Consider the following 25,911-nt stretch of genomic DNA (forward strand, 5'->3'; position numbering starts at 1 on the left):
TTCTCTCTCTCCTGGAATCTCTGCTGGACCTTCTGCTGACTCATCCCCAGCTGCATCTGTGGAGAATCACTCTTCAATGAGCTATCAAGTTTTATTTGTCCAGTAGATCAATAGTATAGTAATGGGACATAGGGCCCATAGAAGATAGGGATTAAAATGTTGAGGAAGAGTCTGTGTGAAATTATATTATTATGTTGTTATGTGAATGATTATAGTTTTAACAGTGCACAAAACAGGGGAGCTGATTGGGTGTTTGATAACAAATTACAATGGTGTTTGACTTTATAAAATGGTGATACATTTGGAGACTCTGGGTTAATATATCTATATAATCAAGGTTTGTGTTCATATTTGTTCTGCCGTGGATCGATATCATTTGAATGATCTCATATTCAAACAGCCTTAGTTCCTACTCTATCTTTAATTATTTGATTATCAGACAGTCACCAACAAGTAGTTCTGGTCTTACCTGTTTCTCAGTCCTCTCTACTGCAGCTGACACTGTATCATGGCCTTTATGTTCATCCATTGTACACAGCATACAGATACACTGCTGATCGGTACGACAGAAAACCTCCAGCAGTTTGTCATGATGAGAGCAGATCTTCTCCTGTAGTTGTGCGGTGGCTTTGACCAGCTTGTGCTTCTTCAAAGCAGGAGATTCATAGTGAGATTGGAGGTGAGTCTCACAGTAAGAGGCCAGACACACCAGACAGGACATGAGGGCTTTCTGCTTTCTGGTCCCAGTGCAGACATCACACGCCACATCTCCAGGTCCAGCATAGCACAGAGCAGGAGGGGGAGCAGCCTGGAGTCCTGTCTTCTTCAGTTTCTCCACCACTTCAGCCAACACAGTGCTCCTGTTCAGAACAGGCCTTGGGGTAAAGGTCTGTCTGCACTGTGGACAGCTGTACACACCTTTCAGATCATCCTGATCCCAGCTTTCTTTAATACAGCCCATACAGTAGCTGTGTCCACAGGCAGTAGTCACCGGATCCTTCAGTAGATCCAGACAGATGGAGCAACAGAACAGTTCCTGATTCTCTGCCATTTTGGTGCTCTCTCCCGTAGGTTAAGCAATGGCAGTGTCAAAGATTACTTTCTGTTCAGTGTCAAAGATGACTTTGTGTTTCATGGAACTCTACACCAGAGGACAGGGATGGGCTTCCTTCTTGACTGTGTACTCTGTATGTAGAGGGGGTGTGTTTTCTTTGATAAGGAAGTGTGACAGAGTGTTGGGTAGTAGCCAGAGATGTTCAGTATTTCTCTTACATCTATTTGAAATACGTATTTTAATGACTTCTGAGTATTTAGTCATTTGAATCACACTGGGCTGAACTAAACTTTTCAAAATCCTAAATACTTTTCTATACCATTTTTTTTATTGTGATTCACATTTTGCATTAATTGAAAGTCGCTCTGGATAAGAGTGTCTGCTAAATGATTACAATGTAAATGTAAATGCAAAAATTAATAATTGCAATCACTGAAAAACTCAATTTAAAGGGATTCTTCGGGATTTAGGCAATGAAGCCCTTTAACTACTTCCCCAGAGTCAGATGAACTCATGGACACCATTTTAATGTCTCTGCATCCTGTATGAAGGAAGTTTGTAGTAGTTTTGGGAGCCAATGCCAGCTAGCGTTAGCGCAATGACTGGAAGTCTATGGCATGCTAGCAGTTCCTATAGACTTCATAGCGCTAATGCTAGTTAGAAACTTCCTTCAAACTGTAGAGACAAATATATGGTTCCATTCATTCATTGATTTTTAGAACATTTTCAGGTCATTGTTTGTTTTCAGTGGAAAGTCCAAATACATTATTTTTCAGATGTTGCGGGTAAAACTGGCAAATCTATAATGTTTATTTATGCTCCATAAAGTTGTCCTAGAATCTGTTGTTACCCTGACCTCTCCCACAGATTCCATCAGGTTACTACATTCAGAGCATGACCTCTAACCTGCACCTGAACAGCTTCCTCCTGCCCATCGGTGCCATGAACGTCATCAGCATCCTACCTCTGCTGCTGCTGGCCCCTCTCATGGAGTGTGTCACCTCCTGCTACCTGTCCATGGAGAAAACACCCTTCTCCCACGCCAGAGTCATCAGTAAGCACACACACACACGGCACAGATACACACACACACACACAGACACACACACAGCCACACACACACACATGCACAAATACCATCCTCATCAATGAGCCAGTCAATGTTAATGTCTCTCTCTCTCCCTCTCTCTCTTTGTTTCTCTCCCTCTCCCCTCCTCTCCTCTCTCAGTGCTGGATCATGCGTGTGCGGCCCAGTCTGTCCTGGTAGCGGGCCTGTCTGAGGTCCACAGGAAGGGCTATCCTCTGACGGAGCAGGCCCTGTCAGGGAAGGTGCTCCAGGTGTCCTCCATGGCCTGCTTCCAGCTGGCTCCCCAGTACATCCTACTGGGGCTGGCTGAGGCCCTCGTCACCCCTGCCTGTGAGTGACAGAGAGCCAGCACGTATTTCTGACACACCTATTGCTGCTACACTGTTCATACACAGAGACAAACTGCGTTGGAGATTTACAATGTCAATGGACACCATATGTAGTTGAGATGAAGTTAGAATGTGGAGTGTTGGAACCAACTGCCAACATGGAGGATAGTATTCTGAACTCTGGAAGCTAGGGTTAGGTTGCCCCCTACTGGTGTATTAGAGACAGACAAGAGACGTTTGAACCAAATGAATGCTTCTTTCTCTTCCCAGTCTTCCTCTCTTCTCTGTTCTAGGCTCTGTGATCTCCTTCCACCTGACACCCAGTCATATCAGAGGCATCTCCCTGCACTTCCTCCCCATGTGGATATACTGCTATATAGATGACTGGAAATAGCTGATTCATTGTGTCAATCAATTCAATAACAGAGCAATTCCAATGTCACGATTTTGACTTTTATATTGAAAGATCACATTGATTCAGTAATTGATTCAGAATACAGAATTGTTTGGATTCATACATGAATATGGGTGATTTAAATATTCTCATCTGATCATAAATGGATCAACAATGATCCCAGTTTCTGATTTGACTGGTTTGCCAGTACTACAGTTTACATCAAGAGAAAAAGAGACACATTTACAGAGGATTGCAACAGCCAAGAGGTGATCAGGTAGACAGTAAAAGTCTGAAGCTTGAGTGTCAGTCTGTATGTGCTATCAGGCCATCTGTTTAGCAAGACCACTAACATATCTGGGACCAGGCTACAAAGAATGTGCTATGTCTAATTATTATATATTTTTTAATTTTACAATAACGTTAAAAAAGGGGAATTGAACCAAATCATAGGCCTACTGGAAGACTGTTAATAACCCAGAAGCTCTCCATCAATATGTTTTTTTATTTCACCTTTATTTAACCAGGTAAGCCAGTTGAGAACAGGTTCTCATTTACAACTGCGACCTGGCCAAGACAAAGCAAAGTAGTGCAACAAAAACAACACAGAGTTACATATGGGGTAAAAAAACATAAAGTCAGAAATACAACAGAAAATATATATACAGTGTGTGCAAATGTAGCAAGTTATGGAGGTAAGGCAATAAATAGGCTATAGTGCAGAATAATTACAATAGTATTAACACTGGAATGCTAGATGTGCAAGAGATTATGTGCAAATAGAGATACTGGGGTGCAAAAGAGCAAATTAAATAACAATATAGGGATGAGGTTGTTGGGTGGGCTAATTTCAGATGGGCTGTGTACAGGTGCAGTGATCGGTAAGGTGCTCTGACAACTGATGCTTAAAGTTATTGAGGGAGATAAGAGTCTCCAGCTTCAGAGATTTTTGCAATTCGTTCCAGTCATTGGCAGCAGAGAACTGGAAGGAATGGCGGCCAAAGGAGGTGTTGGCTTTGGGAATGACCAGTGAGATATACCTGCTGGAGCGCAGACTACGGGTGGGTGCTGCTATGGTGACCAATGAGCTAAGATAAGGCGGGGATTTGCCTAGCAGTGATTTATAGATGGCCTGGAGCCAGTGGGTTTGACGACGAACATGTAGTGAGGACCAGCCAACAAGAGCGTACAGGTCACAGTGGTGGGTAGTGTATGGGGCTTTGGAGACAAAACGGATGGCACTGTGATAGACTACATCCAATTTGCTGAGTAGAGTGTTGGAGGCTATTTTATAAATGACATCGCCGAAGTCAAGGATCGGTAGGATAGTCAGTTTTACGAGGGCATGTTTGGCAGCATGAGTGAAGGAGGCTTTGTTGCGAAATAGGAAGCCGATTCTAGATTTAACTTTGGATTGGAGATTCTTTATGTGAGTCTGGAAGTTGAGTTTACAGTCTAACCAGACACCTAGGTATTTGTAGTTGTCCACATACTCTAGGTCAGACCTGTCGAGAGTGGTGATTCTAGTCGGGTGGGCGGGTGCTAGCAGCGTTCGATTGAAAAGCATGCATTTAGTTTTACTAGTGTTTAAGAGCAGTTGAAGGCTACTGAAGGATTGTTGTATGGCATTGAAGCTCGTTTGGAGGTTTGTTAACACAGTGTCCAATGAAGGGCCAGATGTATACAAAATGGTGTCGTCTGCGTAGAGGTGGATCTGAGAGTCACCAGCAGCAAGAGCGACATCATTGATATACACGGAGAAAAGTGTCGGCCCAAGAATTGAACCCTGTGGCACCCCCATAGAGACTGCCATAGGTCCAGACAACAGGCCCTCCGATTTGACACACTGAACTCTATCTGAGAAGTAGTTGGTGAACCAGGCGAGGCAGTCATTTGAGAAACCAAGGCTATTTAGTCTGCCAATAAGAATGCGGTGGTTGACAGAGTCGAAAGCCTTGGCCAGGTCGATGAAGACGGCTGCACAGTACTGTCTATTATCAATCGCGGTTATAATATCGTTTAGGACCTTGAGCGTGGCTGAAGTGCACCCGTGACCAGCTCGGAAACCGGATTGCATAGCGGAGAAGGTACGATGGTATTCGAAATGGTCGATGATCTGTTTATTAACTTGGCTTTCGAATACTTTCGAAAGGCAGGGCAGGATGGATATAGGTCTGTAGCAGTTTGGATCTAGAGTGTCACCCCCTTTGAAGAGGGGGATGACCGCGGCAGCTTTCCAATCTCTGGGGATCTCAGACGTTATGAAAGAGAGGTTGAACAGACTAGTAATAGGGGTTGCGACAATTTCGGCGGCTAGTTTTAGGAAGAAAGGGTCCAGATTGTCTAGCCCAGCTGATTTGTAGGGGTCCAGATTTTGCAGCGCTTTCAAAACATCAGCTGTCTGAATTTGTGTGAAGGAGAAGCGGGGGGGCATGGGCAAGTTGCAGCAGAGGGTGCAGAGTTGGTGGCCGGGTTAGTGGTAGCCAGATGGAAAGCATGGCCAGCTGTAGCAAAATGCTTGTTGAAATTCTCGATTATTGTAGATTTATCGGTGGTGATAGTGTTTCCTAGCCTCAGTGCAGTGGGCAGCTGGGAGGAAGTGCTCTTATTCTCCATGGACTTTACAGTGTCCCAAAACTTTTTGGAGTTAGTGCTACAGGATGCAAATTTCTGTTTGAAAAAGTTAGCCTTTGCTTTCCTGACTGCTTGTGTATATTGGTTCCTAACTTCCCTGAAAAGTTGCATATCGCGGGGGCTATTTGATGCTAATGCTGTACGCCACAGGATGTTTTTGTGCTGGTCAAGGGCAGTCAAGTCTGAGGAGAACCAGGGGCTATATCGGTTCTTAGTTCTGTATTTTTTGAATGGGGCATGTTTATTTAAGATTGAGAGGAAATTACTTTTAAGGAACAACCAGGCATCCTCTACTGACGGAATGAGATCTATATCCATCCAAGATACCTGGGCCAGGTCAATTAGGAAGGCCTCCTCGCTAAAGTGTTTTAGGGAGCGTTTGACAGTGATGAGGGGTGGTTGTTTGACCGCGGACCCGTTACGGACGCAGGCAATAAGGCAGTGATCGCTGAGATCCTGGTTGAAGACAGCTGAGGTGTATTTAGAGGGTATGTTAGTCAGGATGATATCTATGAGGGTACCCATGTTTAAGGATTTAGGGTTGTATCTGGTAGGTTCGTTGATAATTTGCGTGAGGATGAGGGCATCTAGCTTGGATTGTAGGATGGCTGGGGTATTAAGCATATCCCAATTTAGGTCACCAAGCAGTACAAACTCAGAGGATAAATGGGGGGCAATCAATTCACATATGGTGTCCAGGGCACAGCTGGGGGCTGAGGGGGGTCTGTAGCAAGCGGCAACAGTGAGAGACTTATTTCTGGAAAGGTGGATTTTTAGAAGTAGAAGCTCAAACTGTTTGGGCACAGACCTGGATAGTATGATAGAGCTCTGCAGGCTATCTCTACAGTAGATTGCAACTCCACCCCCTTTGGCAGTTCTATCTAGACGGAAAATGTTATAGTTGGGGATGGAAATTTCAGAATTTTTGGTGGCCTTCCTGAGCCAGGATTCAGACACTGCTAGAACATCTGGGTTGGCAGAGTGTGCTAACGCAGTGAATAACTCAAACTTAGGAAGTAGACTTCTGATATTTATGTGCAAGAAACCAAGACTTTTGCGATTACAGAAGTCAACAAATGATAGCTCCTGGGGAGTAGGAGTGATACTGGGGGCTACAGGGCCTGGGTTAGCCTCTACATCACCAGAGGAACAGAGGAGGACTAGAATAAGGATACGGCTAAAGGCTTTAAGAACTGGTCTTCTAGTGCGTTGGGTACATAGAATAAAGGGGGCAGATTTCCGGGTGTTATAGAAAAGATTCAGGGCATTATGTACAGACAAGGATATGGAAGGATATGAGTAAAGTGGAGGTAAACCTAAGCGTTGGGTAACACTGAAAGAGATAGTATCTCTAGAGGCATCAATTGAATCGGTCTCTGAGTGTATGGGTGGAGGGACAAAGGAGCTAACTAAGGCAGGTTTAGCTAGGCTGGGGGGTCTACAGTGATATAGTACAATTAGAAATAACCGAAACAACAATAAACTAACCATGTTTGGGCTGAGGCTAAACATAAACAGGATGTAGTACCGTAAAAAGGAACAGTCCAGCAGATATCAGCTGTATAGCTGAGTTATCATAAGGTCCGGTGGTGAAGTGCTAGTGAGTAAGATGTCTGAAATGGTTGAAATCATCTGTACCTACTGGTAATTATTGAGATATGATTTTGTACCAATCCCAAACCCAGGATAAAGGGGCTGAGTGAATGTGGTCTGGACTCTGTGGAGGAGGGTCATTGTGTCAGAGACGCTGTAGAAGGACAGAGTTCCTGCCCTGTGGTCCTGGTTCACTCCTACTCTGGAGGAGCAGGGGACAGATATTTCTGTTTTATTAGCATTGGGCCAAACCCTACAATGGGGGGGGATAGCACTCCAAAGTCCAGGACTGACTGTTACCTAGAAATGTAGACTCTGGGACCTTTCCTTTCCTGATGATCCCTCTATATGACACTGCTATTTCAACCCATCCACCGCTCCACTCTACCTCCCAGTAGCAGACTCCAGACAGGCCCTCTCTACACAGCACCTGTCTCCAGTAGTCAGGATAGGGCTGAGCTTTATCAGTGGCTGTCACCTTCCAGTTTACCTCAGACAGCCTGAGTTCTGGATAAGCTGCATTCAGATCCAATGTCAGCTGGAGGACGTCTGACTGATGAAGAACAAAACCCAATAAGTAAAAGAAAGAACATGTATGTTGTCTTTGAGAGGGTGTTTGAATATCATTTACAGAGGGACTCTGTAAATAAACTCTTCTTTGGTCTTCATTAAGGAGACATTTCGAATTCTGTCACTATTAAAAAATGCAACTTCATATCACATGTAACAAGGCAGTTTAGTTACCTGGAGGAAATGGATGTGATCCTCTGTGTGTGAGAGCTGCTCCAGCTCAGTGCTTCTCTTCCTCAGCTCAGCTATCTCCTGCTCCAGTTGCTCCAGGAGTCCTTTAACCCGTCTCACTGCAGTCTTCTCCTGGCCTCTAATCAACCTTTTCACCTCAGTGAATATTCTCTCAATGGACCCGATCAGTTCAGTAAAGATTGTCTCATACTTACTAACTTCTGCCTGTACAGAGCACTGATAACTCACAGAGAGAGAGGAGGGGGTCAATTTCCACTGTTACTGGATTCCAGACAACCTGTTCCCCAGTGTTGTCTTGGTACTATTTTCACAAGTGTGTGGTAAAATTTCACAACTCTTAGAACAAAACTCATCACAGATCGTTAAAAAGGCTGTTACTTTTTTCTTCAAAACTTGAAGCACATTTTCAATTGACAAAGTACAGAACACAAAACCACACAGAAACATTTTCACCAAACCTAATCAGTGTTTCATCTAGAAATACCTTTCATATAAAGTAAATGCCTTTCACAATGCAATGCTCACAATACTTTTCATATGATTCTCTTCTCATTTGTTTAAATACATTTGACCATCACTTAATCTAACTGCGCTTAATGGTTAATCACTTAACCGTTTGGTAAAACTATAGATTTTTAACCGGTTTGTCTACTATATAAGGATTTTGAGAACTACAGAAATAAAATGTGTTTGTAAAGTATAAACATCTAGATAACATGTATGATACATGATAACCATACATAATGACTGCTCATTATTGCTAATTGATTCCACATAGTGGGAACCACAATTGGTCACCATATAAAAGGATGTTTATGAACATTTCTTTCAACATGGAGCAGGATAGACAGCAAGAGAGAGGAAGAAATCAAAGAGCTTGTGGACAAGGGGCCAATCAGAGAGGAGGGATGGGCCCCATTAAAGAGGTCAGAGAGGTCAAAGAGGTGGACATCAGAGAGAGGGAGACAGACGGCAGGGAACTCTTTTGTCTAATGAAGTCAGGGCCATCGTCATTGACCATGTGGTAAACAGAGGCCTTACCATGGCAGAGGCTGTCAGATTAGTTCACCCCAATCTGAAAAGATCAACTGTCAATAAGATCATGAGAACATTTTCTCCAAGAAAACCGGTAAGTCTGAAGGATATGCACTATGCTTTACCATTACATTTACAATAAATCACATGTTGTTATGCATGTAAATTCACATAACTTGTTCCAGTATTCTTCCAGTATGATCTATTTACAGTATACTATGTTCTACCCTCAGAATTGACAGAAGACCCCATGGTGGTGGTCGTGTGCTGACCGACCAGCAGGAGTGGGCAGTGGTGGAAATGGTGAGGGCCAGGAATGACATACGTCTGTCTGAAATAAAGCAGGCCATTGAGGAGAATGATGACACCTTTGCCAATGTGGCATCCATCAGCCTACCAACAATCACCTGCCTTTTGAAGAGGCACCAGGTATCCATGAAACACATTTACCTGGAGCCTTCTGAGAGAAACAACTGCGGGCCGAGTATGTTCAGGTACAGCACTATATACTGTATTACTGTTGCTGTTAATGAACATGCTACTTCACAATATCATATTGGAACTATACTGTAAAAATAACTAACCAAAATATATTTTTAGAGGGTGAAGGTGCTTGATGCTGCTGTGAACCATCACTAGTATATCTTTGTTGATGAAGCTGGCTTCAACCTGGCCAAAACTTGGCGCCGTGGGCGGAACCTCATCTGCCAACAGGCGTCCGTCCAAGTGCCTGGACAACATGGGGGAAACATTTCCAAGTGCAGCAGCTATCTCTGAAGATGGTGTGGTAGGACGTAGACCATTACTTGGATCCTACCACGCTGCACACCTCATTGTGTTTCTCAATGAAATTGAGCAGGCCTGTCAAGGTGAAGGGGTCACCTATGTCATTATGTGGGACAATGTCAGGTTCCACCATTCAGAGGTGGTTCAGGCATGGTTTCAGGTCCCTTCCTGATTCGTGACCCTATACCAGCCCCCATACTCTCCTTCCTCAACCTTATTAAATTATTTTTTTCATCATGGAGGTGGAAGGTGTACGATCGCCATCCCCATGAGCGTGCCACCCTCCTTCTGGCCATGGATGAGGCATGTGATGACATCAATGCAGACCAATGTCAAGCTTTGATTCAACATGCCGAAAGGTTTCTACAGCGGTGCATGAACAATGAGGACATTTACTGATGTGGATGAGAATTCATGGCCAAATGCTCTAGATAGGCTTGATGCTAATTAATGCGTGCTAAACATTATTTTATTTTCATTCATTTGTTTCATTTAATGTCTCACATCTAATTACAGACAGTACTATATGTTGCAATTACATCAGAAAAAAAAAAAAATCCCCATGAATGATTGTAGAGGATGTCATCATTGATCACACCTTTGATTACACATTGGATAGATATCATGGAAATGATAGATTGTCCATTTTGTTGGGTAATGTAAGTGTATTGCCTAATGTGAAGTGTAATTTACAGTACTGTAGCATATTACTTTCAGCACTTCTAAGGGTTATTTGAAACACTTATCTTGCAGTGATTGCTATTGGATTAACTGGTAGTTAATGATATATTTTCAATTGAGTAGTTTTAAGTTGTTTTGGTGATTAAACCAATGCTCTCATTACATTTATATTTTGAATCAATGGTTGTGTGGTGAGAGATGTTTCCAATCCAAATGAATGCACAATGACAGGTTTTGAATGAAAGACTGGCTGCCTTACAAACGTGACCAGCTTGGAGTTTTTTACTAAGAGTAAAACAAAACCGTGATAGGATTTTTTTTTGGGGGGATTAATTGTTAATTGATTTTCAATAAGGAACACTGAGGGGAAACACAGGGGGGACGCAACCGCTAACATTACAGTATAATATTCTAATGATGTAACCACTAACATTACAATATGATATTTTATTATTCTAAATGAGGTAACCACTAACATTACAGTATGATATCCTAATATTCGAATGAGGCAACCACTAACATTACAGTTTGATATTCTAACGAGGCAACCACTAACATTACAGTATGATATTCTAACGAGGCAACCACTAACATTACAGTATGATATTCTAATATTCTAACGAGGCAACCACTAACATTACAGTATGATATTCTAACGAGGCAACCACTAACATTACAGTATGATATTATAATATTCTAACGAGGCAACCACTAACATTACAGTATGATATTCTAACGAGGCAACCACTAACATTACAGTATGATATTCTAACATTCTAATGAAGCAACCACTAACATTACAGCCTAGTGGACTACTTACACAGGTGTGATTTACCTTTTGACAGATGAAACAATACATCAACTACTAATGACTTATGGGAGGAAGTGAGCATTTCACATCTTAAGATAAATACAAGGATACTTCCTTTGTGTGTTGTACTTAGTCAATTGAAAATGTGCTTAAAGTTCTGAAAAAAACAGCCTTTTTGATGATCTGTTTTGAGTTTTGTATTAAGAATTGTGAAATTTTACCCCATACTTGTGAAAATAGTACAAAAGTGGTTATAAAATCTATAATACAGTGGGGAAAAAAGTATTTAGTCAGCCACCAATTGTGCAAGTTCTCCCACTTAAAAAGATGAGAGAGGCCTGTAATTTTCATCATAGGTACACGTCAACTACGATAGACACAATGAGGAAAAAAAATCCAGAAAATCACATTGTAGGATTTTTTATGAATTTTAATCCACTGTACATGGATACTTCCTTAAATGTACTTATTTTGTGTTATGCAGTTATGTTATTGAAACAGAATAAGTCTAATGAGAGAATAAATAAGTCAAGTCCAACCATTACCTCTCTCCTCTTTCACATCCCTCTATCATCACTCCATGTGTGTGTCCCAATAATCTCTCCTTCCTCCTGAAGTGTATCATTCCTTCACTACTCCTCTCAAATGCATTGGATTGGTGTTGGCATGGGGTAGAGGGAGTTTACATATACCAGTCATTTCCTTTTAAATCCATGAAGGGAAGTGGACAAGTTCAAACTTAGAAAGGAGATAATAGTTACACACCCCATGTGTCCTGATAACTACAGGAATGAAACCATATTGAGGTTGTCTGCTTTCTATACAGTTTGAGGAGAGAGCGAGAGAGCGAGAGAGCGAGAGAGCGAGGGAGCGAGAGCGAGAGAGCGAGAGAGCGAGAAAGCGAGAGAGCGAAAGAGAGAGAGGACATCAGGTAAAGTTCTGGAGATGAGGGAATATGTGTCCAGAAACCCTCCAGTATGGTTAACCACAGTTAGGCCCAGTATGGACTATCAATACAAGTGACCATTTAGAATGTGACCCAGTTCAATGGGTCTAAACACAACTGGAATATAATTTGTTTGTGATTCATTGTTAATGGACTTTCCATTAGGAACACAGGGGAAAAACATAACACAACAACACACATAACACACAACCAATAAAAACAAAGGGGGAGGAAACCACTAAAGTCATTACCATATTGTCATTTTCTAATGACAGGTAGAAAACATGTAAAATCTAGAAGACTACTTTAGATCTGGTCAAAAGAAGCCTAGTGCACTATGCAGGGAACAGGGAGAGATTTGGGACAGAGCCAGTAACACCTGTATGGAAATCTTCATTCTAATGACAGTGAGCAAATCTCCACCCTATTCCCTATGTAGTGCACTACTTTTGATCTGATCAGAAGTAGCCTAGTGCACTACGTAGGGAACAGGGTGTCATTTGGGCCAGAGTCAGTAACTCCCCTGGGTATGAATTGTCTCTCTATCTTATCTGTCTTCTATATTATGTTCTCCTCTCCTCCTCTCTTCTCTCCTCTATTCACTCTATTCTATCATCCACACCACATGCCAGCTTCAACACAATCCATTTACAAGTTAAAGACACACCTTGGAATAAATAGCAAAGGAAAACTACTACTAGATGTATTTTTTATTTCCCATCACCATGAATCATATTTAATAACTGAACAGTAGCAGACCTAACTTCATCTGTTCCTGACTCTGGGTAGTGGATTAAAAAGACCATCAATCTCCAATGATATTAATGTACAATTCTGAACATTACTGATATACTGAGTGGCAAGTCAAGATATGTGCTGTTTTTATTGTTGGGTTAATAGCATCACCTGCTGGAAAGGTTTAATATTGCTTGACTGAGCAGTATGGGAGAATAAAAGATACAATAAATAAATTGGTCATTTAGCAGACGCTCTTATCCAGAGCGACTTACAGGAGCAATTAGGGTTAAGTGCCTTGCTCAAGGGCACATCGACAGGTTTTTCACCTAGTCGGCTCGGGGATTAGAACCAGCAACCTTTCGGTTACTGGCACAACGCTCTTAACCACTAAGCTACCTGCCAAACATAGGGTTGGTTTCCCGGACATCGCCATTGAACATGCTTTTTAGTCTAGGACTAGGCTTCATCTGTGTCCGGGAAACCGGCCCATATACTTCAATTAGCAAGTAAGTAACACTACCTGTTCCATGATACTGAGGAAAATGACATTGAGACAGAGAACCAATTGAGAAAACATTTCAATGGTTCTGAATGACAACCAACATACATTAACAGCATACATCATGATTAATGTGAATATATAAGATTAAAACATTGCACTTAAAAAATATATGAATGCATTGAATTGTAATTCATAACATCTTCTGAAGATCAAATCAATCAAATCATTGTACATAAAAACAGAGCAGCATGAGTCATCACATCTGGGGACCATCACCACCAGCATGACTAGTATCTATGTGGACCCTACTACAGTTTAACCAGCTCAGCAGTACCATTATAGAGATAAAACCCAGGATAAAGGGGCTGAGTGAATGTGGTCTGGACTCTGTGGAGGAGGGTCATTGTGTCAGAGACACTGTAGAAGGACAGAGTACCTGCCTTGTGATCCAGGTCCACTCCTACTCTGGAGGACTGAGGGCCTGATACTTTAGTCTCAACATCATTGTGTATGAACCAATAACCACCACTATAACACAGTAAACACCAGGACTTGTCATTCTCTCCAAATGTACCATCTGTCCCTGTTCTGCTGATGTCTTTATATGAGACTGCTGTATAAACATCCTCCCCACTCCACTCCACCTCCCAGTAACAGCGTCCAGACAGACCCTCTCTACACAGAACCTGCCACCGGTTGGTGAATCTGTCTGGATGGTCAGGATATGGTTGGTCTTGGCCTGTATAGGTCACCTTCCTGTTCCCTTTAGAAAGAGAGACGAGTTTGTGTGCTGTGTTTGGGTCCAGTGTGAGCTGACAGGAATCTGGGAGAAGAGCAGAGCAGAGTCCAATGAGGGGAGTTAGAACAATAAGTTAAGTCAGATACTGTATCTACCCTGTCTTTGATTAGAGCACAGCAGAGATCAAATCAGAGAAATATGAGGAGTCAGATAGATACCCAGTCTTTGATTAGATCTACTATTGCTATATATTTCTAGAGGGATTGTTAGGAGTGTCAGTAAAAAGAGACTGTTAGTTACTTCAGAATAAAGACACTCACATTGTAAGAACTGTTCTCTGGTCTTGGGAGGCAGTACAACATCCACTATATTCACTACAGACACACAAACACATTCACAGAGAGAGGGAATGTTATCATCATACCAAATTCCACATGTTTATGACTAGTAGGGAACTTTCAATGGTCTAAAGTTGATGTTCTTATTATTTTCAACACACCTGCAGTGGAGATCTTGGTCCATTCTCCTTTAAGGACGTCTTCTAGTTTCTCTCTCAGTTCAGACACAGTCTTACTCACATCTCCAAAGTACTGAAGAGGACGGACAACGATGCTGGGTAAGTCTGAAGATACACTGGTACTGGAGAGAGACTGATAACTCTGGAGAGAGAAAGAGAGAGAGAGAGAGAGAGGGAGAGAGAGAGAGAGATAGAGAGAGAGAGAGAGAGAGAGAGAGAGAGAGAGAGAGAGAGAGAGAGAGAGAGAGAGAGAGAGAGAGAGAGAGAGAGAGAGAGAGAGAGAGAGAGAGAGAGAGAGAGAGAGGGAGCAGAACCAAATGATTGAGAGTTTTAATTTCATATCACATGTATCAAGGCAGTTGAGTTACCTGGAGGAAATGGATGTGATCCTCTGTGTGTGAGAGCTGATCCAGCTCAGTGCTTCTCTTCCTCAGCTCAGCTATCTCCTGCTCCAGTTGCTCCAGGAGTCCTTCAGCTTGACTCACTTGAGCCTTCTCTTGGGCTCTGATCAGCTCCTTCACCTCAGAGCGCCTTCTCTCAATGGAGCGGATCAGCTCAGTAAAGATCTTATCACTGTCCACCACTGCTGCCTGTGCAGAGCTCTGTTAAGAGAGAGAGAGAGAGAGAGAGAGAGAGAGAGAGAGAGAGAGAGAGAGAGAGAGAGAGAGAGAGAGACTTGTCTTACTTTAATGAGCCATCCTCATTACACTAACACCCCCACCCCTAAAAGCACATTGCGTGACACCACAACCTCTACACAATCACATTATCCTGTACCCAACACCACAGTACAATACACCATCCAGCACCACATTCCAACCGTCCATCCAACCCCTCCTCTCCAGCCGTACAGACAGCCCCCCTGAGCCCCCATACCTCCTGAAACATCTCCACACTGTTGATCATTTTGTACAACTCAAACTCAACCCTAAGGCGTCAACAGTGATGTGGACGGGTGAGGTCGGGTGAGGTCGTCGGGTAAGCTTGGCTTTATACATAGTTTTGGCTTTGTCGAGTAAGGCTAAAACTATGTATTTAGATTGTAGTTAGGTATTGTAGGAAGTTATCGTGGGTTGTTGTATGTAATTATTGTAGGTTAGTATTGTATTCGGCTGAGCACGAAGTTAGCTGTATTCGGCTGAAGCTAGAAGCTAGCTGGCTAACCCACCACCTGGACTAGTTGGCGGATAGCTACTGGCAACTATTAGCAACGGTATAGTTGTTTCAAGCCTGAGAGTGCCTGTAATTACGCCAGCTGGCTGCCTACAATAGTTACATACAATAATTGCCTACCATTCAGCTGTTTTCTACCATTCAGCTGTTTTCTAACCTCATTGTCTGAACCGTTAACGCTAACTGGTAAACAATAGCTGGAACGACCGAGCGAGCAGACGCGAACTGGCTGAGTCAATTCAGTGACTAGCTTTGCACTTGGCTAGCTAACAGTAGCTGCTAGGGGTAAGTCATAACCTACATATGTATTTAGATTGTAGTTAGGTATTGTTGGTAGCTATCGTGGGTTGTTGTATGTAATTATTGTAGGTTAGTATTGTATTCGGCGGCGCCGGGCGTAGCACGAAGCTAGCTGGCTAACCCTCCACCTGGACTAGCTGGCGAGTAGCAATTAGCAACGGTATAGTTATTTCACGCCTGGGAGTGCCTGTGGTTACGCCAGCTGGCTGCCTACAATGATTACATACAATAATTGCCTACCATTCAGCTGTTTTCTAACCTAATGTCTGAACCGTTAACGTTAGGTAGCAAGTGGCTACTGTGCTTGAAATTTAGCTAGCTTTAACTACCTGGATAGCTACTAGTAAACAATAGCTGGAACGACCTAGCGAACAGACGCGAACTGGCTGAGTCAATTCAGTGGCTAGCTTTGCACTTGGCTAGCTAACAGTAGCTGCTTGGGGTAAGTCATAACCTACATTTGTGTTTTGTTTTTTACATATTGATAGCCCGAGTCGTTCAGGGAATTCGGGACATGGGTGACTAGTTAACGTTAGTTTGGCTCTCTCTAGTTTGTTCGTGCCGTTCGTGCTGCGCCTAGTTAGCTAGCTGAGTTAGTCTATTCATAGAAACATTGAACCGCTGTAGTTTACAACAATTATAGTTTCTGAGGTGGAAGTTGGGAGAGTTATATTTGGGAGTTGTGGTGAGGGAGGCCCGCTCTCTCCTTTCCCATATATTTAGTTAATTTCATTCCGATCTCCTCTACATTATTGTAGCCATTTGCTGCAGCCTGTCAACTATGCCTCTGCCTATCCCTGTTCTCTCCTCTCTGCACAGGCTACACAAACGCCTCACACCGCGTGGCTTCTGCCTCTCTAACCTGGTGGTCCCTGCACGCACCACTCACCTGGAGTTCCAGGTCTCAGGCAGCCTCTGGAACTGCCATTCTGCTGCCAACAAGGCAGACTTCATCCCAGCCTATGCTACCCTCCAATCCCTCGACTTCTTGGCGCTGACGGAAACATGGATTACCACTGAAAACACTGCTACTCCTACTGCTCTCTCCTCGTCTGACCATGTGTTCTCGCATACCCCGAGAGCATCTGGTCAGCGGGGTGGTGGCACAGGAATCCTCATATCTCCCAAGTGGACATTCTCAATTTTTCCCCTAACCCATCTGTCTATCTCCTCATTTGAATTCCATGCTGTCACAGTCACTAGCCCATTTAAGCTTAATATCCTTGTCATCTATCGCCCTCCAGGTTCCCTTGGAGAGTTCATCAATGAGCTTGACGCCTTGATAAGCTCCTTTCCTGAGGATGGCTCACCCCTCACAGTTTTGGGGGATTTCAACCTCCCTACGTCTACATTTGACTCATTTCTCTCTGCCTCCTTCTTTCCACTCCTTTCCTCTTTTGACCTCACCCTCTCACCGTCCCCCCCTACTCACAAGGCAGGCAATACGCTTGACCTCATCTTTACTAGATGCTGCTCTTCTACTAATCTCACTGCAACTCCCCTCCATGTCTCCGACCACTACTTTGTATCCTTTTCTCTCTCGCTCTCCTCCAACACTACTCACTCTGCCCCTACACAGATGGTAATGCGCTGCCGCAACCTTCGCTCTCTCTCTCCCACTACTCTCTCCTCTTCCATCCTATCATCTCTTCCCTCTGCTCAATCCTTCTCCCTCCAATCTCCTGATTCTGCCTCCTCAACCCTCCTCTCCTCCCTTTCTGCATCCTTTGACTCTCTGTGTCCCCTATCCTCCCGGCCGGCTCGGTCCTCCCCTCCAGCTCCGTGGCTTGATGACTCATTGCGAGCTCACAGAACAGAGCTCCAGGCAGCGGAGCGGAAATGGAAGAAAACTAAACTCCCTGCCGACCTGGCATCTTTTCACTCCCTCCTCTCTACATTTTCTTCATCTGTTTCTGCTACTAAGGCCACTTTCTACCACTCTAAATTCCAAGCATCTGCCTCTAACGCTAGGAAGCTCTTTGCCACATTCTCCTCCCTGCTGATTCCCCCCCCCCCCCCCCCCTCTCTGTGGATGACTTCGTCAACCATTTTGAAAAGACGGTTGACGACATCCGATCCTCGTTTGTTAAGTCTGATGACACTGCTGGTCCTGCTCACACTGCCCTACCCTATGCTTTGACTTATTTCTCCCCTCTCTCTCCAGATAAAGTCTTGCGACTTGTGACTGCTGGCCACCCAACAACCTGCCCGCTTGACCCCATCCCCTCCTCTCTTCTCCAGACCATCTCCGGTGACCTTCTCCCCTACCTCACCTCGCTGATCAACTCATCCTTGACCGCTGGCCATGTCCCTTCCATCTTCAAGAGAGCGAGAGTTGCACCCCTTCTCAAAAAACCAACACTCGATCCCACTGATGTCAACAACTACAGACCAGTATCCCTTCTTTCTTTTCTTTCCAAAACTATTGAGCGTGCCGTCTTTAGCCAACTCTCTTGCTATCTCTCTCAGAATGACCTTCTTGATCCAAACCAGTCAGTTTTCAGGACTGGTCATTCAACTGAGACTGCTCTTCTCTGTGTCACGGAGGCTCTCTGCACTGCTAAAGCTAACTCTCTCTCCTCTGCTCTTGTCCTTCTAGACCTGTCTGCTGCCTTTGATACTGTGAACCATCAGATCCTCCTCTCCACCCTCTCCGAGCTGGGCATCTCTGGCGCGGCTCACTCCTGGATTGCGTCCTACCTGACCGGTCACTCCTACCAAGTGGCGGGGGAGAAGCTGTCTCCGCACCACGTGCTCTCACCACTGGTGTCCCCCAGGGCTCAGTTCTAGGCCCTCTCCTATTCTTCCTATACACCAAGTCACTTGGCTCTGTCATATCCTCACATGGCCTCTCCTATCATTGCTACGCTGACGATACACAACTAATCTTCTCCTTTCCCCCTTCTGATAACCAGGTGGCGAATCGCATCTCTGCATGTCTGGCAGACATATCAGTATGGATGACGGATCACCACCTCAAGCTGAACCTTGGCAAGACGGAGCTGCTCTTCCTCCCGGGGAAGGACTGCCCGTTCCATGATCTCGCCATCACGGTTGACAACTCCGTTGTGTCCTCCTCCCAGAGTGCGAAGAGCCTTGGCGTGACCCTGGACAACACCCTGTCGTTCTCCGCTAACATCAAGGCGGTGACCCGATCCTGCAGGTTCATGCTCTACAACATTCGGAGAGTACGACCCTGCCTTACACAGGAAGCGGCATAGGTCCTAATCCAGGCACTTGTCATCTCCCGTCTGGATTACTGCAACTCGCTGTTGGCTGGGCTCCCTGCCTGTGCAATTAAACCCCTACAACTCATCCAGAATGCCGCAGCCCATCTGGTGTTCAACCTTCCCAAGTTCTCTCACGTCACCCCGCTCCTCCGCACACTCCACTGGCTTCCAGTTGAAGCTCGCATCTGTTACAAGACCATGGTGCTTGCCTATGGAGCTGTGAGGGGAACGGCACCTCCGTACCTTCAGGCTCTGATCAGTCCCTACACCCAAACGAGGGCATTGCGTTCATCCACCTCTGGCCTGCTGGCTCCCCTTCCTCTGCGGAAGCACAGTTCCCGCTCAGCCCAGTCAAAACTGTTGAAGTGGTTGAACGCAAAAAATGGTGAAGTGGTTATTCCACTGGCTATAGGGTGAATGCACCAATTTGTAAGTCGCTCTGGATAAGAGCGTCTGCTAAATGACGTAAATGTAAATGTAAAATGTAAACAGTAATGGTATTACCCTGGCAACACAGAAAAAACATCATGAACAGTCTGTCATTGGAGAAAACGGACACCCCTCCCCAACTCCCAGGTCAACCCGAGCCAACCAGCTATTGGTGTCCAGGGCTCCATGTAATACCCTCCACTGGAGGACCCCTGACCATTCCAGCACTGGGAGCTTATAGAGCACCCTCCACCTATACCCTGCCATGCTCTCAGCCCCCACAACCCCCTGCCACTGATGCCCCTTCACTCCTGCTAAGCTCCTGATGTGTCTAACCTTGACACTGAGGGTGTACAGCACCTTACCCCCCACCTCCTCAAACTCCCCCAGGCTCAGAGTGTTAAAAGTCAGTAAGTCCTCCGGACTCTCCTGCCAGTCCCCAGTCTCTGCTGTCACTTGCAGTGGTGGAAACGGTGGTGGACCCTCCTCAGGCTGCTCCGGCCCTAAGTACTGCAGCATAGAAATCAGAGACCCCTGCTGTATTGAGTCTCTCCTGCCGCATGATGAAGAGCTGCTGATCCAGCCCCAAACCACCAGCCCTCCTCAACAGAGCACATGCTGGTTCCCTCCAGCCCACCTCCGTACGGTACAGTAGCCTCTGTGCTGCTGAGTCAGAACGCTGCCACCCTGACCAGAAAAAATTCACTAACTTGCGCTGCAGGTCAACAAGCAGACCACCGGGGGCGTTGAGAATGGCCAATTTAAGCCATGGAGAGGATGCCACCAAGTTGTTGATGATCAGCACCGTCCCTCTGTATGCCACTTGGGAGATGAGCCACCTCCACTTCGTCAGCCTCGACACCACCGCTTGTGACACTCCTTCCCAGTTCTTCCTATCCCAACCCTCCGAGCCCAGATACACCCCAAGCATCTTGAGCCACTCACAGCCCCACTGCAACCCCCCTGGAAGCTGCGGAGGTGCCCTGTCCCTCCATGCCCCACATAACAGAGCCTCACTCTTGCCCCAGTTTACCTAAGCAGAAGACGCCCCCTCGTACACCCTCAAACTATTCTCCAGGGCCTGTAGGTTCTGCTCATCCCTAACCAACACAGACGTCATCAGCGTATGCTGACACTGCTATGCCTGTCCCCAACCCTATGCCTGGCTCCCACACTCCCTGTAGCCTCCTGCGTAGCAGGCCCAGAAAGGGCTCAATAACAAGAGTGTATAGCTGCCCTGACAGAGGGCATCCCTGGTGAATGCCCCTCCCTACCCAGACTGGCCTACTGAGCCCTCCCCACACCTTGACCATACATGAAGCCCCAGCATACAACATTTGAACACAGGCCACATAATTCTCCCCACAACCAAAACAACACATTAAACAGATATTCATGGTCCACCCCTATCAAAGGCTTTCTCCTGATTATGAACAGATTGTCTGTGTTTGAGCGTCCTGGTACACAGTACGTTTGGTCCTTGTGTACAATAGAGTCCAGGTGGGACTTCAGTCTGTTAACGAGGACCTTGGTAAAGACCTTATAGTCCAAACAGAGCAATGCCACAGGCCTCAAGTTCTTTAAGTCGCTCAAATCTACTTGTTTGGGCAGGAGAGTCAAAGCCTCCCATCTACAGCTTAGCGACAGCTCCCCCACCCCGACGCACTCACACAACACACGTCCTGTAAACTAATTCCCCAGAACTTTTTATAAAAATCCACAGGCAGACCGTCTGAGAGACAGCAGCTGAGAGTTTGTGAAAGGCCAGGGAAATGTCTATTTGATTTCTCTGTGACAGAGAGAGTTTGGAAAGGTCTGTGAGCAGAACCTGAGAACACCCAGGATCACAGAGTTCTGCCCTCTATAAATCAGAGTACAACTCCACAGCCCACAACAGAAGTTACCCACCCATCAGGCTCCCTACATTTGGCCTCACCTCTACCCAGTGGAACATTAATAGAAATTATATCTCGTTTCAAAGCTCTTTTAGCTAACTGGTCTACAATTTCATTCCCTTCCACACCAGAATGTGCTGGGACCCAGCAGAATGTCACTACTACCCCCATTCTCTCAATTCTCCATAATAACATTAATAACTCCAATAGTAGGTCACTCCTATTAGATTTACTAGATGATAAACTATTCAATACAGACAAAGAATCTGAGTATACTATAATTCTAACATGTTGTACGTCCTCCACCCACTGGAGGGCAACTATTACAGTTCAACTGAGTATACTGACAGTTCATCTGTTAGTCTTCTACATATCTGCACATCAAATTCAGGAATGTAAACGCCTGCTCCAATGTAATTGTCAACCAGTTTCAATATATCACTGACTTCTGACCAATCTTTCCTTTTCTCTACCAAGGTTAGATCAACAACAGGGTCTGGGAGTAACCATGTAGGAACATCCCCTATCACCACAGAAGGGCCAACCTCCAACTCCCTCAAACCACTCTCATCAGCAAGCTTTCCAACTGTCCAACCAAAACCACTGCCTTGTCTACTAGTATATTCCCAACAGTCATCTAGAACAGTAGCAGTGGGATGCTCAACCTCACAGCCTTTCAACCCAATAAAATAATGACCATTTTTTACGCCGTACATCCAAAGGCATCTCACCTGCCTCCACCAGTAAGGCACATACAGATGTTGATTTAAATGCACCAGTACATATCCTTAAAGCTATATACTGGATTCTGTCCAGCTTCTGAAGCCAAGTCTTTACCTCTGTTCCATAAACTGTACACCAGTAATCAATTGTCGTCCTGATCAGAGCTCTATAAATATCCATCAACAATTGTCTGTCAGCACCCTATTCATAACCAGAGACCCACACAACCAACTACCGCGAAAGTTAATGAATGAGAGAGACAGAGACATCGTTACAACACTGTACATAGCCATAATATAACGGTTCTTCTTCTTTGGAGTTTAACGGCGGTTGGCATCCAATATGTTGCATTACCGCCCCAACTGGACTATAATATAAATCTATTTTACTTTGTGATACAAAATGGGAAAAGGGGAAAGGAACATTTAATTAAAAACCTTCCAACTAACCCTACACTCATTAAATACCCACTACCCCATTCCACTACTTTGACCCTATCTGCTCCTGCACCATGCCAACGGCCTGGGAGGACGGGACACCACCACTCAACACACCCTGTAACTCTTCTGAAGTCTAATCTTGTATGCCCAAATACTTCTCTGCAGCTGCCATCACAATATCCATTTTCTGTGATTGACAATCAATTTCTGCGGTATAGTTGATAACCATTGCTATGAACTCTAAGAAGCTAACTTTACTAAAGCATATATCACTTGTTGGCCTATCCCTCTGTGCTGGCACAGATCTACTACTCACAGGGATCCTCTCAGGATCTCTCACCCTTGACCCATCCTCCTCTAATTCCTTCACTGCCTCAGCATACGACACCTTCTGCACTACTCTGACTCTAGCCACCTCAACCTGCCGCTCTCGCACCGGACACTTCCGATCCCCAGCAACATGGGCATCCCAACAGTTGACACACACAACTTTATCCACCGAAACTACACAATCCTCTATCCCATGCCCTCCTGCACACTTCCCACATCTTGGAATCTCCCTCCTACAAACTGCTGCAACATGACCATAAACGTTGCATCTGAATCAGCACAGTGGATTCGCCACAAAAGCTCTAACAGGATAACTTATATATCCTAACATGACTTTATCGGGTAAAGACTCAAAACTCAAAAGGACTGACAGTGACTCCTCTGTTTCACCACGCTCAACACGGGGTCTGCGTCCCACCAAACGGCGGGAATCACAAACACCAGGAATCTTCATCTTCAATTGCTCCACCTCCACACTTAACATTACCCCAGAAATCACTCCTTTCAATGGTGCCCTGTTCCCAAGAGCAAAGCAAGAAACAGATCTTGACCAAAGTTGCGTGACACGGAGCGCCCACTCCCTCTGGTCAGAAGAAACACAAACAAATATCACAAGTCCACTACAGGTTACCTTCACTGATTCAACTGCACCCAACTCCTTTCCCACCCACCCTGAAACCACAAATGGATCTGCCAAAATGTATGGATCCACTTTCTCCAAAAATGTAACTCCTACTGCACCAGATTCTTCTTTATCATGTCCATTGATGCCAGGCTCTGGTTCTGAGCTCTTCACCACACCTTCTACCTCACTTAACTCTCCCTCATTCATTTCCATTTCACCTCCAGAACTCGGTCTGGTGCAAGGCTCACTCTGTTTGCACTTGAATTATAACATTTGATTTTGATTTTGATTTATTTTTATGTCTCTATTCTTTTTAAACTTTTGTGAGTGTAACGTTTACTGTTAATTTCTGATTTGTTTATTATTTATTTCACTTGCTTTGGTAATGTAACATATGTTTCCAATGCCAATAAAGTCCATTTAATTGAATCGAGAGAGAGAGCTCCCTGTTAATGTATAGCAGACATGAGTCGCTCATGGTTACTCATGGTTATGTGAAGAGGTAGAGCCGCTTGCGACTTTAAATCAGTCAGAACAATAGGGAATGTCCTTTTGGTCAAGATGATGGTTTCTCCCGCAGTAGACCCGGGTTTATAACCAGTCAGTTACATTAAGCAGTCTATTCTCTGACAGGGGTCCAGACAGCCTGTTCCCAACAGTGGGATTGGATAGGGGCCTCTCTCCCTCTCTCTCTGACTGGAGGAGAGAAGTGAAATGATGCCTCTCCTCTGGTCAACAATACTCACCTTGAGACACTCCACAGCCTGTTTGAGCTCCTTCAGCTCCTTCTCTCTCTCCTGGAATCTCTGCTGGACTTTCTGCTGACTCATCCCCAGCTGCCTCTGTGGAGAATCACTCTTCAATGAGCTATCAAGCTTTATTTGTCCAGTAGATCAATAGTATAGTAATGTGACATAGGGCCCATAGAGAGGAAGGTCTAAAATCTTGAGGAAGTCCCTTTACCATATGACATTTTCTATGTTGCTATGTTAATGATTAAAGTTTTTATGGTAGGTGTACATGTAGGGGTTGAGACTGAACTTTGAACTCCTAAAAGGGCATTCGGAATTATAATAGTGTTTCAGTTCAGAAAAAGGTGATACATTGGGAGCAAACCTAATATACTCAAGGTTTGTGTTCATATTTGTTCTGCCGTGGATTGATTTCATTTGTATGATCTCATATTCAAACAGCTTTAGTTCCTACTGTATCTTTAATTCTTTGTTTATCAGAAAGTCACCAACAAGTAGTTCTGGTCTTACCTGTTTCTCAGTCCTCTCTGCTGCAGCTGACACTGTATCATGGCCTTTATGTTCATCCATTGTACACAGCATACAGATACACTGCTGATCGGTACGACAGTAAACCTCCAGCAGTTTGTCATGATGAGAACAGATCTTCTCCTGTAGTTGTGCAGTGGCTTTGACCAGCTTGTGTTTCTTAAAACCAGGAAATTCATAGTGAGGTTGGAGGTGAGTCTCACAGTAAGAGGCCAGACACACCAAACAGGACATGAGGGCTTTCTGCTTTCTGGTTCCAGTGCAGAAATCACACGCCACATCTCCAGGTCCAGCAAAGCACAGAACGGGAGGGGGAGCAGCCTGGAGTCCTGTCTTCTTCAGTTTCTCCACCATCTCAGCCAACATGTTATTTTTCCTCAGATTAGGCCTTGGAGTGAAGGTCTCTCTGCACTGAGGACAGCTATAGACCCCTTTCAGAACATCCTGATCCCAGCAGCCCTCAATACAGCTCCTACAGTAATTGTGTCCACAGGCAGTAGTGACCGGCTCCTTCAGTAGATCCAGACAGACAGAACAACAGAACTGGTCCTGGTCCAGCAGAACTCCCTGCTGAGCCATTTGGACGGTTGTTCACTCTCACACAGACAGACGACACAGAGACTCAGATCAGTTTCGTTTCCTCAGAAGTGAGTTTTTGGGAGGGCGAGGACTTTCTGGATCTGCCAGATAGGTGAGGTTAGAGCGACGGAGGGAGGGAGGGAGGGAGGGAGGGAGGGAGGGAGGGAGGGAGGGAAGGATAGAGAGAGAGAGAACTGCGTTCAACATGGAGAGGGAGACAAATATTTTAGTTTCTAGGTTAGGGCCCTTCATTTGGAATAAATCTAACCAATATGAGTTGTTAGAATATATAAAGGGTA

General features: G+C 44.8%; 2 protein-coding genes across 2 annotated transcripts; both read right to left on the reverse strand.

Annotated features, from left to right (window-relative positions):
• Positions 1–424: 424 nt before the first annotated feature.
• Positions 425–1,140, reverse strand: LOC311122152 (E3 ubiquitin/ISG15 ligase TRIM25-like; the record flags this gene model as incomplete). The annotated part of the gene is made up of 1 exon (XM_084196554.1): positions 425–1,140. The coding sequence occupies exon 1, from the start codon at positions 1,049–1,051 to the stop codon at positions 425–427; it is 627 nt and encodes a 208-aa protein (XP_084052680.1). The 5' UTR covers positions 1,052–1,140.
• An 11,667-nt stretch (positions 1,141–12,807) lies between these two features.
• Positions 12,808–25,678, reverse strand: LOC311122157 (tripartite motif-containing protein 16-like). Its single transcript, XM_084196558.1, has 6 exons — positions 25,016–25,678; positions 24,500–24,595; positions 14,977–15,210; positions 14,591–14,750; positions 14,412–14,465; positions 12,808–14,175 (listed from the first exon to the last, which is right to left on the reverse strand). Exons 1-6 carry the CDS (start codon positions 25,610–25,612, stop codon positions 13,661–13,663), a joined length of 1,656 nt encoding a protein of 551 aa, XP_084052684.1. The 5' UTR covers positions 25,613–25,678; the 3' UTR covers positions 12,808–13,660.
• Between the last annotated feature and the right edge of the window lie 233 nt (positions 25,679–25,911).

This window comes from Coregonus lavaretus (assembly GCF_964263955.1).
Source record: "Coregonus lavaretus genome assembly, contig: HAP1_SCAFFOLD_334, whole genome shotgun sequence".
Taxonomy (NCBI): Eukaryota; Metazoa; Chordata; class Actinopteri; order Salmoniformes; family Salmonidae; genus Coregonus; species Coregonus lavaretus.